Consider the following 18430-nt stretch of genomic DNA (forward strand, 5'->3'; position numbering starts at 1 on the left):
TGTGAAGTGTGGAAGACAGTGTAAAGTGTGGACTATGGTGTGAACACAGGAATACAGTGTGAAGTGTGAAATACAGTGTGAAGTGTGGAATACAGTGTGAAGTGTGGAATACAGTGTGAAATGTGGAATACAGTGTGAAGTGTGGAAGACAGTGTAAAGTGTGGAATGCGACTCACAGGTTGGGAAGGATGTCGTCGTCATATCCAGATGATTCTGTCCGTCTCAGACTCCATAACAGGTGACACAGCTGCTTGGTCTTCTGTACCTACACAGACAGTATTTCAGTTGTATCACTGTACCTACACAGACAGTATTTCAGTTATATCACTGTACCTACACAGACAGTATTTCAGTTATATCACTGTACCTACACAGACAGTATTTCAGTTATATCACTGTACCTACACAGACAGTATTTCAGTTATATCACTGTACCTACACAGACAGTATTTCAGTTATATCACTGTACCTACACAGACAGTATTTCAGTTATATCACTGTACCTACACAGACAGTATTTCAGTTATATCACGGTGCGCGCCTGTACCTACACAGACAGTATTTCAGTTGTTTCACTGTACCTACACAGACAGTATTTCAGTTATATCACTGTACCTACACAGACAGTATTTCAGTTATATCACGGTGTGCCACCTGTACCTACACAGACAGTATTTCAGTTGTATCACTGTACCTACACAGACAGTATTTCAGTTATATCACGGTGCGCGCCTGTACCTACACAGACAGTATTTCAGTTGTATCACTGTACCTACACAGACAGTATTTCAGTTGTATCACTGTACCTACACAGACAGTATTTCAGTTATATCACGGTGTGCCACCTGTACCTACACAGACAGTATTTCAGTTATATCACTGTACCTACACAGAAAGTATTTCAGTTATATCACGATGTGTCACTCGTACCTACACAGACAGTATTTCAGTTATATCACGGTGTGTCACCTGTACCTACACAGAAAGTATTTCAGTTATATCACGATGTGTCGCCTGTACCTACACAGACAGTATTTCAGTTATATCACGATGTGTCGCCTGTACCTACACAGACAGTATTTCAGTTATATCACTGTACCTACACAGACAGTATTTCAGTTATATCACTGTACCTACACAGACAGTATTTCAGTTATATCACGGTGTGTCGCCTGTACCTACACAGACAGTGTTTCAGTTATATCTCCAGGACTCCAGGACATGTGTGTACCCACCTGACATGCCACATATTCCTTGGCCACGTTGTGAGCCTTCACCTTGTTGTCCTTCTTGAGATGGTGAGCCAGGTAGGACGTAAGCAAGTCTTCTGTCTACAACACGGTTGTGCATGAGACATAACATGACTTCTAGCTGTACAACCACACTTGGACTCTTGATTGTATTCTGGACCAGACCGTAGAGTTATTTATATAATTTGACCACAAAAACAAGTATGTTAGTGCACAGTGAGTGAATGCCTCCAAAATGCATCTTCCCGAGGCAAGAGAGTTGACTGACTTCAAAAGTCCAGTTTCCACCCTTGCCGAACAAGGCTGGAATTCCTGGGCTCGATTGTAGCACCACCAGTGGTTATTATGAGTTCATCTTCCCAAGGCAAGAGATTTAACTGAAAATAAAAGTCCAGTTTCTACCCTTGCCGACCTAGGCTGGTATTATGGAGTTTCATTTTTCCTAGACTAACGAGTCTATGCATAGTCCAATCAAAATCGCACACCGAAATCGAAACTGTCGTGCAGATTTCGATTGATTGCAGGATTTGCAAAGCATGTGCACCGCCAACTTGTTGTCAGCAGATATTTTCCAAATCTTTTCATGTTTTTAATCAAGGTGCTCATGTGATTTGATGCATTTCGTGATCACAGGTATAGATCTTGATTATCGATCAGATCGTCCTGACTGGGTGCTGCCATTTTTGTCATGAATAACCTTGACCTTCAAGATCATCTAAGCATATGTCAGAAACATATCTGCTATGATGTATCTAGCATCTGTCATAAGCATGTGGCTTCAAAACTAATTGCAGGGGCTGTGGAGGAGGAGCTCAAATTTGAATTAACACATTAACGCTTCATGATCAAAGGAAACAATGAAAGTACAACGCCCACCAGTGCATTCAGCTTCCTTGTCCTGGACACATCTTCACCATAGGCGCCCTGCAGGAACTGAGGCTGAGGTCCGAGCACCATCTCTGTTCGACTACGTCGCCCATTGCCACCATTAGATGCTTGCACTGGGGTATCCCTGCAGTACAATTATAGGCCATTTATCCATCATCATCATGATTATCATCACTGGCCCAGCGAATTATTATTATTATTATTATCATTATTATTATTATCAACATCTTCATATTACAAGGCATGATTCAGATTATTTCAGTGGATACTTGTGACCTTGAGATAAATTTGTATAAAGCTTTTCAAACAACGGAAACACTCCAGTTAACATTTTCTCCAAATAACCAGTCAGGTTTATACCCCAAATGAACACTTAGAATATCCCTATCGAATGTTGAGTGGCATATAATATATTTCCAGGAGATAAGAGGAGGGTGAAGATCCCAATTCAGTTCTACAATGGGGTGAGAGAAAGAGAAATTAAGCCTATAAGGATCCCAATCTTAACCCAGATCTTGTCTCAACAGGAACAGTACCAACCTGTTGGTTCTGTGAATGCTTCCGAGGAACGCCTCTCTGGATGGTTTAATAACTCTCTCCCACTTGACCTGAAGAAGACACTGGAATGTTCACTCACACCAATATCTGGGAGAATACAGTGAGATGGCTCTAATGCTGTTTTGAACAGTATTTCATCAAAAACTTGCCCAAACCTGTATTTTGCCACTATTTTCAGTAGTTATTAATGCATATATATCCACACGAGGGGTGGGGCGTCCACATTCCACTGTTTCCAATTACACAGACATTTAACATTCTGAAGTTTCATTATTACATGATTACCAAAAGGGAATTCCAAATACAAAAATGTACTACTCCTTTTCTGAAACTCTGTATGCATGCTCGCACAAATGTTTTCAATAATAGTTACAAGGCAATAATACTCCCCTTCTACCTTACTGTTTTCTGTAAATAACATTCTGCAATATCCAACATACAGTCTGTGAAACCCATGGTGTCCCTCACAGATGTGCACCCTCCTCCTCTCCTCTGGATAGATGTGCACCCTGCTCCCCTCCTCTGTATAGATGTGCACCCTGCTCCCCTCCTCTGTATAGATGTGCACCCTGCTCCCCTCCTCTGGATAGATGTGCACCTTGCTCCCCTCCTCTGGATAGATGTACACCCTGCTCCCCTCCTCTGGATAGATGTGCACCCTGCTCCCCTCCTCTGTATAGATGTGCATCCTGCTCCCCTCCTCTGTATAGATGTGCACCCTGCTCCCCTCCTCTGGATAGATGTGCACCCTGCTCCCCTCCTCTGTATAGATGTGCACCCTGCTCCCCTCCTCTGGATAGATGTGCACCCTGCTCCCCTCCTCTGGATAGATGTGCACCCTGCTCTCCTCCTCTGGATAGATGTGCACCCTGCTCCCCTCCTCTGTATAGATGTGCACCCTGCTCCCCTCCTCTGGATAGATGTGCACCCTGCTCCCCTCCTCTGGATAGATGTGCATCCTGCTCCCCTCCTCTGTATAGATGTGCACCCTGCTCCCCTCCTCTGGATAGATGTGCACCCTGCTCCCCTCCTCTGGATAGATGTGCACCCTGCTCCCCTCCTCTGGATAGATGTGTACCCTCCTCCACTCCTCTGGATAGATGTGTACCCCCCTCCGCTCCTCTGGATAGATGTGCACCCTGCTCCCCTCCTCTGGATAGATATGCACCCTGCTCCCCTCCTCTGGATAGATGTGCACCTTGCTCTCCTCTTCTGGATAGATGTGCACCCTGCTCCCCTCCTCTGGATGGATATGCACCCTGCTCCCCTCCTCTGGATAGATGTGCACCCTGCTCCCCTCCTCTGGATAGATGTGCACCCTAATCTCCTCCTCTGGATAGATGTGTACCCCCCTCCGCTCCTCTGGATAGATGTGCACCCTGCTCTCCTCCTCTGGATAGATATGCACCCTGCTCTCCTCCTCTGGATAGATGTGTACCCCCCTCCGCTCCTCTGGATAGATGTGCACCCTGCTCCCCTCCTCTGGATAGATGTACACCCTGCTCCCCTCCTCTGGATAGATGTGCACCCTGCTCCCCTCCTCTGTATAGATGTGCATCCTGCTCCCCTCCTCTGTATAGATGTGCACCCTGCTCCCCTCCTCTGGATAGATGTGCACCCTGCTCCCCTCCTCTGTATAGATGTGCACCCTGCTCCCCTCCTCTGGATAGATGTGCACCCTGCTCCCCTCCTCTGGATAGATGTGCACCCTGCTCTCCTCCTCTGGATAGATGTGCACCCTGCTCCCCTCCTCTGTATAGATGTGCACCCTGCTCCCCTCCTCTGGATAGATGTGCACCCTGCTCCCCTCCTCTGGATAGATGTGCATCCTGCTCCCCTCCTCTGTATAGATGTGCACCCTGCTCCCCTCCTCTGGATAGATGTGCACCCTGCTCCCCTCCTCTGGATAGATGTGCACCCTGCTCCCCTCCTCTGGATAGATGTGTACCCTCCTCCACTCCTCTGGATAGATGTGTACCCTCCTCCACTCCTCTGGATAGATGTGTACCCCCCTCCGCTCCTCTGGATAGATGTGCACCCTGCTCCCCTCCTCTGGATAGATATGCACCCTGCTCCCCTCCTCTGGATAGATGTGCACCTTGCTCTCCTCCTCTGGATAGATGTGCACCCTGCTCCCCTCCTCTGGATGGATATGCACCCTGCTCCCCTCCTCTGGATAGATGTGCACCCTGCTCCCCTCCTCTGGATAGATGTGCACCCTGCTCTCCTCCTCTGGATAGATGTGTACCCCCCTCCGCTCCTCTGGATAGATGTGCACCCTGCTCTCCTCCTCTGGATAGATATGCACCCTGCTCTCCTCCTCTGGATAGATGTGTGCCCCCCTCCGCTCCTCTGGATAGATGTGCACCCTGCTCTCCTCCTCTGGATAGATATGCACCCTGCTCCCCTCCTCTGGATAGATGTGTACCCCCCTCCGCTCCTCTGGATAGATGTGCACCCTGCTCCCCTCCTCTGGATAGATGTGTACCCCCCTCCGCTCCTCTGGATAGATGTGCACCCTGCTCTCCTCCTCTGGATAGATGTGTACCCCCCTCCGCTCCTCTGGATAGATGTGCACCCTGCTCTCCTCCTCTGGATAGATGTGTACCCCCCTCCGCTCCTCTGGATAGATGTGCACCCTGCTCTCCTCCTCTGGATAGATGTGTACCCCCCTCCGCTCCTCTGGATAGATGTGCACCCTGCTCTCCTCCTCTGGATAGATGTGTACCCCCCTCCGCTCCTCTGGATAGATGTGCACCCTGCTCTCCTCCTCTGGATAGATGTGTACCCCTCTCCGCTCCTCTGGGTAGATGAGGACCCCCTTCTCATCCTCGGGGTAGATTTGCTAACGTTTGAATTAAGTTTGTGCTCTTCTGCTCATTCTCTTAACAACAAATTCAAGAGTGAATGGTTTCAATAGTAAAAGTACACCCCACCCCTCAATTCTTTAAGGGCCCAGGGCGCTTTTTATAGTGAATATAATGATCCAACTACCCACCCTCTCTCTCTCCTCATCTGATGTGATTTTTGCGAACTGCTTGCCAATGATGTCCAGGTTAAATCGTGGGGCATGATCCAGTTGTCTCATCCTGAGTCTGCGTCGTAGGATGTCCCACATGTCTTCACTGATTGGCTGCTGACTCTCCCTCTCTCTGGCTGTCTTGGTACTGATGTTGATGCTGTCGAACGACGTGTAGGACAGACGGGCAAGTCTGTCTCCTGATGGGCTCTGCAGTCGGAACATACCACTCAAATTTTTAAAGGGATATCGTCACCATATTGGTGAACTTATTTCAGTAGTTCTTAGTAAGCATTATCATTTTGATTAGTTAGTTCATGTGGCTCGTTCACACTGCTCGATCACGCTGCTCGTTCACACTGCTCGATCACGCTGCTCGTTCACACTGATCGATCAAGCTGCTCATTCACACTGATCGATCAAGCTGCTCGTTCACACTGATCGATCAAGCTGCTCGTTCATGCTGCTAATTCGTGCTGCTCGTTCACACTGCTCGTTCATGCTGCAAGATTACTTTTTATGTAAATATGGTTGTTGGAAAAAAATATAAATAGAAAATCTTCCAGATATATTTATTTTTAAAAAGTGTTATCAGAATTTGTTGCCATGTGTGCAGTGTTAAAGCTTGCTTTAAACCTAGTGTCTTGCACTTTTAACCTATTGCATGCTAATTGTTTCAGTCGACCACTCATATCAGCATTCAGTGGGATAAATTCTGCTGTTAAGTTCTTATAATTTCTCTCCCTTTTTATTAATATAGTATATTCTTTTGAACAAATTGGAGTCCGATAATCTCAATCTTTAAGCCAGACAGTTAAAAATTTAAGTCATAAGTTTAAAAGAATGAGGGACAGACAATGGGTAGTAAGCCATGCAATAATTTCACTTTGTCATTGTGGGAGTGAGTGAGTGAGTGAGTCAGTTGTGTTTAACGCCGCTTTTAACAGTATTCCAGTTATATCACGGCGTGTCAGCTTAATGTGGGAGGAAAGCCCGAAGTGATGCAGGTATCAGATGTTTACCACTTCGGTGAAACCCACGAGCACGGGTATGGTGCTGACAAACCTAGAAACATAATCGGGGCAAACCGGGATTCGAACCCACAATCATAGGTTTCTGGCGTGCCCAAGGGATGCAACTCTGCACAGCGAATTGCGGTGCCTTAGACGACTGGGCCACCCGTGCCCCCTGTCATTGTGGTCCTGATGGGGTAAAAGTTCAAGTGAGCAGAGGCAGCTCACCCGTTCAAACTGGCCACGTAATGTGTCTGTGGCAGTGAATGGCAGGAACCGCAATACTTCCTTTTCCAGCTGCCGCTTCATGCTGCTGTAGGTGGAGGCTGAAACATGGGGAGTGCATTAGTGAGTGAGTGAGTGAGTGAGCTGGTTTAACAGTATTCAAGTTATATCACAGAGTTTCAGCTTAATGTGGGAGGAAAGCCCGAAGAGATGCAGGTCTCAGACATTTATCACTTTGGTGAAACCCACGAGCATGGGTATGGTGCTGACAAACCTAGAAACATAATTGGGTTGAACTGAGATTCAAACCCACAATCATAGGTTTCTGGATGCCCAAGGGACACAACTCTGCACAGAGAATTGTGGTGCCTTAGATGACTGGGCAACCTGTGCCCCCTGAAGTAATTATTATCAACATCAGAAACTGGATGTAACGGTCATAGTCAATACTCCATAGGTTTGTGTACACTACATTCTTCCATCACCCGGGAACACAGAGACACATTTCCTGGCCTGGTTCCAGCAGGGGAAACATCGAGGTGAGGTGAGATGGGGTTTAACGTCACGTCCAAGATTATTGCACTTATATAGTGACGTGCATGCAAGTGTGTGTGTGGGTGTGTGGCTGCTTGAATAAGTCCGGACTGATGCCGATTTATAGTGCTAGCTCACTGAAATACCATGCCGCAGTTTAACATGAGTACCCCACTCAGACACAGTATACTGACTCCGAGCCAACCATTCCTTGTTTTAGCCCCTAATGCCGAGTGCCAGACAGGGTAACAACAAGTACCATCTTTTAAATTTCTTATGGTATGACAAAGTCGGGGATCGAACCGACCATTCCTTGTTTTAGCCCCTAATGCCGAGCGCCAGACAGGGTAACAACAAGTACCATCTTTTAACGTCTTTAGGTATGACAAAGTCGGGGATCGAACCGACCATTCCTTGTTTTAGCCCCTAATGCCGAGCGCCAGACAGGGTAACAACAAGTACCATCTTTTAACGTCTTTAGGTATGACGCAGTCGGGAATCGAACCCCAGACCTTCCGCTCTCCGGGCGGACGCTCTACCACTAGACCACGGAGGCGGTCTAGGAAACATCGAGTACTCAGACCAATGAGTGTTCAGTTTAACCAAACAAACATCAGCATGTCTCATGTGACATTGTGCGCAACACTTATCACACACTTTTGGTATCTGCCCTACACACTGCTTCAATGTCAAGGAATGGTCAGATTTGTACAAAGTTCATGTACAGAGTAGGGCTCATTTGACTTCCATTATTTAATACAAACAATAATTAAGCATTTGCTTATCCAGAGGGGGGGCGGGGGGGGGGGGGGGGATGTGTGTCCAGGGGGCCCCCCTTTTGAAAACCAAATGTAGTATGTTGTAGGCAGTACCGGTAAAATTATCTGAGAGAGGATTTTGATATTTGGACCCCTCCCTTTGGAAAACGCTGGATCCGCCCCACTGTATGCAATTTCTTACTTTAACTTTAGGAGTGTGTTGGGTTCCTGAAACCATCAAACATTTTACCGACAGAAGACACTTTAGCCCCAACAGACGCCAGATAAAACAACAGTCTGTCAGTGGAAGTGTTGAAAGGCATGCTTAGAGTTGTTGCTGTAAGGAGCTCTGACCAGAACGAGAATGTCTTGCAGTGCGTCTTTTCCTGATCTAACGCAGACTCAGCTGGGTGTTCCCCAGATGTAACACAGACCTTACCAGAGAGAGGTGTTGGCAATTTCTTCCAACAGATATCTTTATACTACCTTATGTTTTCATATTAGAATCTGACAACATACATCAAAGACATATGAGAAAGTTCATGTAAAGTACATTTTCCTATCTCATCCCATTCTACAAAAGCAAGAGTAGATCATGATAAAATAATAAATAAAATCAAACGAATTATTTGTCATAAAAGTAAAAGTAAAATACAGTAAACTATGTTTATAATGAACGCACTTATAACGCTTATATCTTAGTTTTGCCGATGTAACTAGAACATTTATAGTTTTTAAGTTTGTGAAAACCCCCAACTAAACTTCCAGACCACCTCCGGGGTCCAGTGGAAGGGCGTCTGACCGGAGGGTGGAATTTCCGGGGTTCAATCCCTGGCCGCATCATACCAAAAGACATATAAAGATGGTACTGTTTGTTACCCTGTCTGGCGCTCGGCATTAAGGGGCTGAAACAAGGACTGGTTGGCTCGGAGTCAGTATACTGTGTCTGAGTGGGGTATTCATGTTATACTGTGGCATGGTATCTCAGTGAGCTAGCACTATAAAATCGGCATCAGTGCGGATCAGTACAAGCAGCTGCATGCAAAGCTTTTATGCACCACAAGTAAATGTGCAATTCTGTATTCTGTGCAAACAAATGACAAATTACAAGAAACAATAACTAAACACGCGTATAGTCACAAAGTCATCTGTATCCCCCGCCCATTTTAACACGTTATGGTCCCAAACCAGGTAACTGACCAAACACTTCTCTTAGCCCATGTCAAAAAAGCTGCAGTTTGACAGTTTATTTGTTTTACTCCATAAGTGAGACCATCCTATATCAAACCTAAATCCAACTTGTTGCCATGGAAACGTAAAAATTAAAAATGTATAAAATTCCTAAATAGCAAAAGACACCAGTTCAGCATGAGTCTGATAGACATGCAAAGTTTTGTTAGAAAGTTTTGAATAGGTTTTGAGTTACGCTCCGGAAATGAACACCACCCTTACAGAACCTAAGTCCAACTTGTTGCCATGGAAAAAGTAAAAAAATAAAAATGTATAAAATTCCTAAATAGCAAAAGGTTCAACTTCAGTTTGAGACTGATAGATTTGCCAAGTTTAGATCAAATACACTGAATTGTTTTCGAGTTCTGCCCCGGAAAAGGAAATGATTACGGACGGACAGACGGACGGATGGATGGACGGACAGACAGACTGGCTGATCGCTATATCCCCCCGCATCATATGCCTGGGGGATAAAAAACAACAACAACACACCTGTGCATGCACATTGTTATATAACTGCATTAATCTTGAACTCGATGAGGAACCCCATTTCACCTCACCTCACCTCACGTGACCTCCGATCAAGGCTCCTGACAGCAACAACTCTCTACACTGCCTAACTACAGAAGCATCTCACCAACAAGGTATTCAGCAATGGACTGTGTCAGCTCTGTCTTTGTCAGGTCCTGGCAGATGTCGCTGAAGATCTTAAACAGGAAGGGAACGACAGACTTATCATCAAACACCACTGTAGCCTGTAACATGTAGCATTGTGAATGTAGGTACAGTGAAATGATCTGTTTCAAAACTGACTGGGTTTGATTGGAGAAAATCTACAGTTTTTAGAAGATTTCAAATTAAACATAAACTTGATTCTAATTGATTCTAACGAACTATTTTGGTCACACCTCTTGTGGCTCGAAGTATGAAAAGGTGAGCAGAAGCCAGAGTGACCTTGACAAGTGTCTCAGTTAGAGCACTATGAATGAAATTATGCATACAAAAACTTGCTGCAGAAATGAAATTTGATTTGAAAAGTTTTTTCTTAACAGGGCTTTAAAATAAAAATAAAATATTTGGGCTGGGACAAGTATATGAGTGATGAGGAACAAGACATGCTGCAACAATTCTAATACATATTCATTCCTGCTCTTTATATACCTACTGCCACTTTTGTCAATAGTATGGCAGGCAATCCTGCTATCTCATGGGGCGGTCAGGTAGCCTAGTGGTTAAAGCGTTTGCTCATCACACCGAGGACCCGGGTTTGATTCCTGACATGGGTAGAATGTGTGAAACCCATTTCTGGTGTCCCCCACCTTGATATTGCTGGAGTATTGTTAAAAGCAGGGTAAAATCAAACTCACTCACTCACTCATTTGCTATCTCATAGTAACCTTGTGAGGGGTACTACTTTCAAGTGAGACCTGATCAGAAATTTAACATTTGAATTGTAAGATCTAGGTTTTGCAGTTGACAGTTTTTTAGTATGGATCCAATGTGGACTTTTGAATGAAAATTCTATGACGTAAATCGATCCTGCAACCTCACATATCATGTTTAGTATTGTAACCCACTGTTTTCCTGCTGAGCCACTGGGGCAGGTGATGAAAGGGTGTTCAGTTTTACATGTCATGACTTCAGTTGTCTGCATGCTGCACATGGTCTTTCTCTTGCAGGCTTTCATCAAATTCCTTTTATAATGCGACTACTGTATTGTTTCACTATAAGGTTTAACAATGTTATTTTATTCTTTGAGGTATTTCATGCAGCTAGACGATTCATAATGAAGTTAAAACACTCCTCCTCGGTTTTGGGTGAAAATGTAAAACCTTGGGAATTTACCTTGCTTGAACTGATACAGTTTCAACCAAGGCCTAGGGTTCATGTTTGGTGGGTGGGCAATGCTGAGTCTGACAGTTGGTCATTCCAATGTGGTCACTTTGTTTTCAACCACCCTTATGATAACCCAATCACCATCTTCGCTGGTTCTTACACCAAAAACACAACATCAACAACGTATGCTGGTTGTGGAGGCGATTAATTGGATGGTGTTCTCAGGCTTAGTGACTTGGTTGATTATGTGTCGCTGTCGCTGTCGCTTGTGCTTTTACAGTTTCAACCAAAACCTCGAAGTCATGTTTCTCCCATAACAAGGCTTGATCTTAAATCGCCAGCAGTGGTTTATTCGCAGTGGTTTATTTTTTTCACCCAATCTGATTGGCTGGCTGAGAGTGGAGAGTTGTGTCACCGCGTTTTGATTGGCTGGCTAAAAATAAAAGACGTCACTATTTTCGCATCGGGGATACCCGAGGTCTAGTACAGGAAATCCCCAGCTGGCAAAACATTACGGTAGTGACAATGTTTCCATTGCCGGAAGTTAGTGACCGAAAGAAAATTAGAGGGGGAAGAAAGGGTGTGATATGTGGAGATATATCAGAGAATTTCGGCTTCCCAATGTACCAGATTGAGTTGCAGAATGAGAAGACGGTAACCGAAGCGAGATGCCGCATAGATATTACGGGACCAGGTGAGCAGCTCCGGTACATTCTTTACTGGGTGTTTTCAAGGCTAATAACAGTTAATTAAATCATGTAAAAATACTGATGAAATAGTGAAACAAACCATATTGTTTGGTATTTTAAAAAAACAAAACTATCAAACACACAAGAAATGTCACGTTATAACGAAGTGTTGATCTAGAGCCGATCGATCAAAAACATATTTCATAGTTATATTAAAATAATCAAGACTTAAATTTCATATTTTAAGAAAATAAACACTCAGATAATTTGACAAAATAAGAAATGTATTTTTATTAATTATTCTCCCATTACAAGGTTTACAGTGGTTTATTTTTTTCACATAATCTAATTGGCTTCCTGGGAGTGGAAAGCTGTGTCGCTATTTTAATCAGAGACCTTAAATTATTCTAATATGTAAATTTTCAGAACATGGTAAGAAAAGAAAAACTCAAATTTATGGGTGATGAAAAAATGACCAACAAGCGGTCCTCTTATAACATTTTACCATAGACCTCCTTTGTTTACATTAGCAATGTCTAATTTTAATACTTTTTACCCCAAAAATTACATATGAACAGGTCACTAAAATACATGTTTATTATTATGTCTTGTTTTCATGAAGATAAAAAGAAGAAAATGTTAATTTTAAATTACCTATTATGAGTAAGTCTTAACTTCTAATCTGATAAAATAACAAAAGAATAAAGTTTGGAGGTAACTGTTGCAGTAAAATAACAATGTAAAATTACAAGGGTATTAAAATGCAAATATTTGCAGAACTACTGAAATGATAATTTATTGTTTACATATATCCTATGTATTTGTTTCACACACAATAAAATATTGTGCTTGTCAAATTCACATTGTTCCTTGTCATTCACAAATATGGGGAAATTAGATGACTCATTTAGTAACATTTTTGGTGTCATGATGTTAAATATTATGTTCAAAAGAAAAATTGTCCACTGAAAAAGTTTTTTTATATATATCAATAACACATGTGCTCACCATGTTCAGGAACAAAAACACAACAAAAAAAGATGACATGAAATAATCATCATTTTACATATCAAATTATTCACTGTAAAATTAGTTTTAAAGAGGAAAATTCATCCAAAAATATTACAATCCATTGATGGATTTGAGAAGATGTAATCAGCTGATCAGTTGCCTGAGTTGGTATTTATAGAATCTTGCCTGATCATTCCTGCTGACAGTTCCTTTGGGCCCTTTTTTTTTGTTAACAATATTTCACAATATATAAGACAATATTTAAAATTTCCTCTTAATTGGGTTTATAACATTTGTTTCTGGCGAACAAATAAACGAATAACGTATTTACATACACTAAAAAGGTAGGACCATTTAGTGTTGCGCATTGAGAATGATAGTCATGTACGGCGAGACGAATGCAAATAAAGTTATGGACTGAGAAATCCAAAACCATTAACAAATATCAAATCACATTACTAATTCTCAAAACGTTTTTAATAGTTAACCCAAAACATAACATGAATGCTAACAAGTGGCTTGCCTGTCATGGAGAAACTTGTGTGAGTTGTCTTCGCTAGATCCTTTTTACCTGTTTATGGTGCAGTTGTCTTACTGAGCATATTCGAAAACGAGGCTGGGGGGAATCCAGAGTGGTTACTAAACACGGGAAATCTTCAACTACGAGCTCGACTTTTTATGGCGTATTGTTATGGGAGAAAAAGGATTAACCACTGTGTTCGGTTGTTACCGAAAAATCTACAAAGCCTCGTTCTAATCCTCGCAGATTAATCACTCGTATGTAGATTTTTCGGTAACAACTGAACACAGTGGTTAATCCTCTATTTCAACAATAACGGAGATCACTGTCAGAATAGTAGAGGTCAAGCACACAAACACAAATACCAGTATATCTGCATCGGAACTAGACTTCTACACCAGCAACATTATTTATTTCTTAACTTCAGTGGCAGATACATGTAAGTTAAGATGGATGGTATTTTCTTCAATGCTTCAATACCACACAATCAGACAAGTTTTCTGATGTATTTCAATATTACAAATGTATAACTTTGGGTTCATGTCAATGGAGTCCACGTGTGATTATCAAAAGAAGGTAAGGGTGGATCCCACGGACCAATCCACCCAGGCTCCTCACAGCGATAGCCCGTTCGCGGAGCTCTCTATACTGTTGCTGTTGCCAGTCATAACTCCCCACTGTGATAGGTGGCCACAACCATGCTTGGAGCTGAACTCGCAACTGAATGACCGTTATGTTTACAAACAATTGGCGACTGTCGTGACACCGAATACACTTACCCCTGTTAAATTACTTTCTTTCTTTGTCAGTTAGAATTTCTGTTTCATTAGAATTATCGTATTATTGATATAGTAAGAATGTAAGGGAGAAGTTGGTTGGTTTTGCGTTAGTCTGCAAGCTCGAACCAATCTGATTATTAAAACAAAGTAAATTCATCTGGAAAACATTGTCAGTCGTAAACCTTTTCAAAATGAAATATGATGGCATTCCCAAAGACATAAACAAAAGTATAAACATTACTACATTTGGGGTTAGAGGGCAAATTTCAAGATTCTTGTCATGGCCGCACCCACACTGGTGGCAGTGACGTTACCGAAGGTGTCACCTGCTGGGAAGGAGCTTGCGATCCACCACTAGATAATGTCTCCATCGAGTACTTCGGTCAAGAGAATTCTCAGCAGGTATATCACCTTTTTGATTGTGTAGATGTCTTTTGTCCGTATGATGAGGTAGTGTAACAGGGCTTGTCGGGTCGGGGTGTAAGCTGCCTTGAAGCTCTCCGCCAGCCCCTCCAGTGACACGCCAACCTTCCACACCTGGCCATTACGGTAGTCGTACACACTGCCCCCTGGTGGCAGAAAACAACTTTCAGAGAACTCACATACCCCTCAACAGACTTCCATCTACAAATACTGATGATCAGAATCCAATTCAGACTGTCAATAACACCATTACTACTGGCTATCCTTAGTTTCGTTCACAGACCATGGAATATAATAATAATGATGATGATGAGTGAGTGAGTGAGTGAGTGAGTGAGTGAGTGAGTGAGTGAGTGAGTGAGTGAGTGAGTGAGTGAGTGAGTGAGTGAGTGAGTGAGTGAGTATGGTTTTATGCCACTTTTAGCAATATTCCAGCAATATCACGGCAGGGACACCAGAAATGGGCTTCACACATTGTGCCCATGTCGGGAATCGAACCCGGGTCTTCGTGACGAACTAACGCTTTAACCACTAGGCTACCCAACAGCCCTGATGATGATGATGATGATGATGGTGATGGTGATGATGATGATAAACTTGCACAAGGAAAGCATTCCATATGAGGTAGGTGAGTGGGAGGGTGAATGAGTGAGAGGGGGTGGACAGGTAGGTGATTGAGTGAGTGAGTGGGCGAGTGAGTGGGTGGGTCAGTGTTGGAGAGAGGGGGTGGACAGGTAGGTGATTGAGTGAGTGAGCGAGTGGGCGAATGAGTGGGTGGGTGAGTGTTTGAGGGAAGGGGCGGACAGGTGGGTGATTGAGAGAGTGAGTGAGTTGCAGACAGGTGGTTGATTGAGTGAGTTAGTGAGAGGGTGAGTGAGTGAGAGGGTGTGTGAGTGTGTGAGTGAGGGAGCAGACAGGTGGGTGAGTGAGTGAGTGAGTGAGTGAGAGGGTGTGTGAGTGAGTGAGGGGGCAGACAGGTGGGTGAGTGAGTGAGTGAGAGGGTGAGTGAGTGAGAGGGTGTGTGAGTGAGTGAGTTAGGGGGCAGACAGGTGGGTGAGTGAGTGAGTGAGTGAGTGAGAGGGTGTGTGAGTGAGTGAGTGAGGGGGCAGACAGGTGGGTGAGTGAGAGGGTGGGTGAGTGAGAGGGTGAGTGAGTGATGGGGTGTGTGAGTGTGTGAGTGAGGGAGCAGACAGGTGGGTGAGTGAGTGAGTGAGTGAGTGAGAGGGTGTGTGAGTGAGTGAGGGGGCAGACAGGTGGGTGAGTGAGTGAGTGAGAGGGTGAGTGAGTGAGAGGGTGTGTGAGTGAGTGAGTTAGGGGGCAGACAGGTGGGTGAGTGAGTGAGTGAGTGAGTGAGAGGGTGTGTGAGTGAGTGAGTGAGGGGGCAGACAGGTGGGTGAGTGAGTGAGTGAGTGAGTGAGAGGGTGTGTGAGTGAGTGAGTGAGGGGGCAGACAGGTGGGTGAGTGAGAGGGTGGGTGAGTGAGAGGGTGTGTGAGTGAGTGAGGGGGCAGACAGGCGAGTGAGTGAGTGAGTGAGTGAGTGAGTGAGTGAGTGAGTGAGTGAGTGAGTGAGAGGGTTTGTGAGTGAGTGAGTGAGTGAGGGGGCAGACAGGTGGGTGAGTGAGTGAGTGAGTGAGAGGGTGAGTGAGAGGGTGTGTGAGTGAGAGTTAACTGTGATATGGGTGTACCTATTTCTCTGGTGAACGTCCTGCATGGTGACAGCGAGTGGATGTTCCTACACTGATGACTGGTCACAGACATGGTGTCTGGCATGTCAAGTGTCCATGATGGCAGGGAGGCCTGGCTCACACACCGCTCGTCTGTCGGGATCATGGTGTCCACCAGCTGCAGAGCATGAACCAACACTATATCATTACAACCAAGAACTGTGGCAAACTATAGCATTACAACCAAGTACTGTGGCAACTATAGCCCTGCAACCAAGTACTGTGGCTAGCTTTAGTGCTACAACCAAGTACTGTGGCAACTATAGCATTACAACCAAGTACTGTGGCTAACCATAGCATTACAACCAAGTACAGTGGCAAACTATAGCATTACAACAAAGTACTGTGGCTAACCATAGCATTACAACCAAGTACAGTGGCTAACCATAGCATTACAACCAAGAACTGTGGCTAACTATAGCATTACAACCAAGTACAGTGGCTAATCATAGCATTACAACCAAGAACTGTGGCTAACTATAGCACTACAACCAAGTACTGTGGCTAACTATAGCATTACAACCAAGAACTGGGGCTAACAATAGCACTACAACCAAGTACTGGGGCTAACTATAGCGCTACAACCAAGTGCTGTGGCAACTATAGCGCTACACCCAAGTACTGTGGCAACTATAGCGCTATAACCAAGTACTGTGGCTAACTATAGCACTACAACCAAGTACTGTGGCTAACAATAGCACTACAACCAAGTACTGGGGCTAACTATGGCGCTACAACCAAGTGCTGTGGCAACTATAGCGCTACACCCAAGTACTGTGGCAACTATAGCGCAATAACCAAGTACTGTGGCAACTATAGCGCTACAACCAAGCACTGGGGCTAACACTAGCACTACAACCAAGTACTGTGGCAACTATAGCGCTACAACCAAGTCCTGAGTTTTTACATGTCATAACCATCATGGATACCCAGGGGTACAACCTTCAATAGTGTGACATCTAACAGAATCCCTATCTGTGTACCTGGAACCGGACAGTGTAGGTGCGGGTGTCTGGCCGCGTGTCAGTCCCTTCCGTGTCAGAGGCGGACACACTCCCATGGGCAGGATCATTCTCCGGGTCAGAGGTCATCAGGCTGGCTGTGCTTGAGGTCATCAACCGGTCTCTGGCATGATCTGGAACAGAACTGATGACTTCACACCACACAAACACATGCTCTATCCACATTTGGAACAGGAGTGAGTGAGTGAGTTGGTTTATCGCTGACAGTATTCCGGTCATATCACAGCGTTTCAGCTTAATGTGGGAGGAAAGATCTAAGTGATGCAGGTCTCAGGTCTGTGTTTGTATGTGTGTGTGGCTGCTTGTACCAGTCGGGACTAATGACTTTTTTATAGTGCTAGCCTACTGAGATACCATGCCACAGTTTAACATGAACACCCCACTCAGACACTGACACCCAGCCGACCAATCCTTATTTTATTCTCTGTGCCGAGCGCCAGACAGGGAAACAACAAATACCATCTTTTAATGTCTTTTGGTGTGACGTGGCTGGGGATCGAACTCCCGACCTTCAGCTCTCCAGGCAGACGAACAACCACTAGACAGTGGTACCTTCTATTTTGGAGTAACAGACATTCTGAAAGAGGGCCAATACAATGGCTACAATCTGTGTACATATCTATGGGTATCTACATTACCTGAGTAGTAGTTTGTTGTTTAGTCAGCAATATTCTAGCTGTGTCATGGCTGCCAATGATCGCAGTGATGTGCAGTTATTCAAGTGGTGGAGTCTGGCCACCTGATTCATGAAGTCCAGGAACCCATTCATTCCCCCAAGCGTAGTACTCACTGTGAAGGAGGATGTGGTGGCACGGTTCGAACTCGATCCCGACATTGAGTAGATGGACGAAGAATCCTGGGAGAAGCACCATCAGGTAGTCTCCTGAAACAAGGAGAATCAGTTTGCGTCAGGTTTGGAGTTGAGCAGGTCAGTGTGAAAAACCTTTGTGA

At 44.4% G+C, this 18430-nt stretch overlaps 1 protein-coding gene across 2 annotated transcripts in view; it reads right to left on the reverse strand.

Moving 5' to 3' along the window:
* The window catches only part of LOC139445447 (protein pigeon-like), a 60244-nt gene that overhangs the window by 23101 nt on the left and 18713 nt on the right, over window positions 1–18430 (reverse strand). For both annotated transcript variants that reach the window (XM_071226594.1, XM_071226593.1), the window contains exons 13-23: window positions 18270–18362; window positions 17441–17592; window positions 16419–16575; window positions 14722–14879; window positions 10113–10182; window positions 6957–7054; window positions 5695–5925; window positions 2679–2746; window positions 2127–2262; window positions 1236–1331; window positions 177–265 (exon numbers count right to left, since the gene is read on the reverse strand). In XM_071226594.1, the coding sequence (XP_071082695.1) occupies window positions 177–265; window positions 1236–1331; window positions 2127–2262; window positions 2679–2746; window positions 5695–5925; window positions 6957–7054; window positions 10113–10182; window positions 14722–14879; window positions 16419–16575; window positions 17441–17592; window positions 18270–18362 (1348 nt within the window). The remainder of the gene's footprint in view (window positions 1–176; window positions 266–1235; window positions 1332–2126; window positions 2263–2678; window positions 2747–5694; window positions 5926–6956; window positions 7055–10112; window positions 10183–14721; window positions 14880–16418; window positions 16576–17440; window positions 17593–18269; window positions 18363–18430) is intronic.

Source organism: Haliotis cracherodii, unplaced genomic scaffold, assembly GCF_022045235.1.
Source record: "Haliotis cracherodii isolate W230 unplaced genomic scaffold, xgHalCrac1.p SCAF_6, whole genome shotgun sequence".
Taxonomy (NCBI): domain Eukaryota; kingdom Metazoa; phylum Mollusca; class Gastropoda; order Lepetellida; family Haliotidae; genus Haliotis; species Haliotis cracherodii.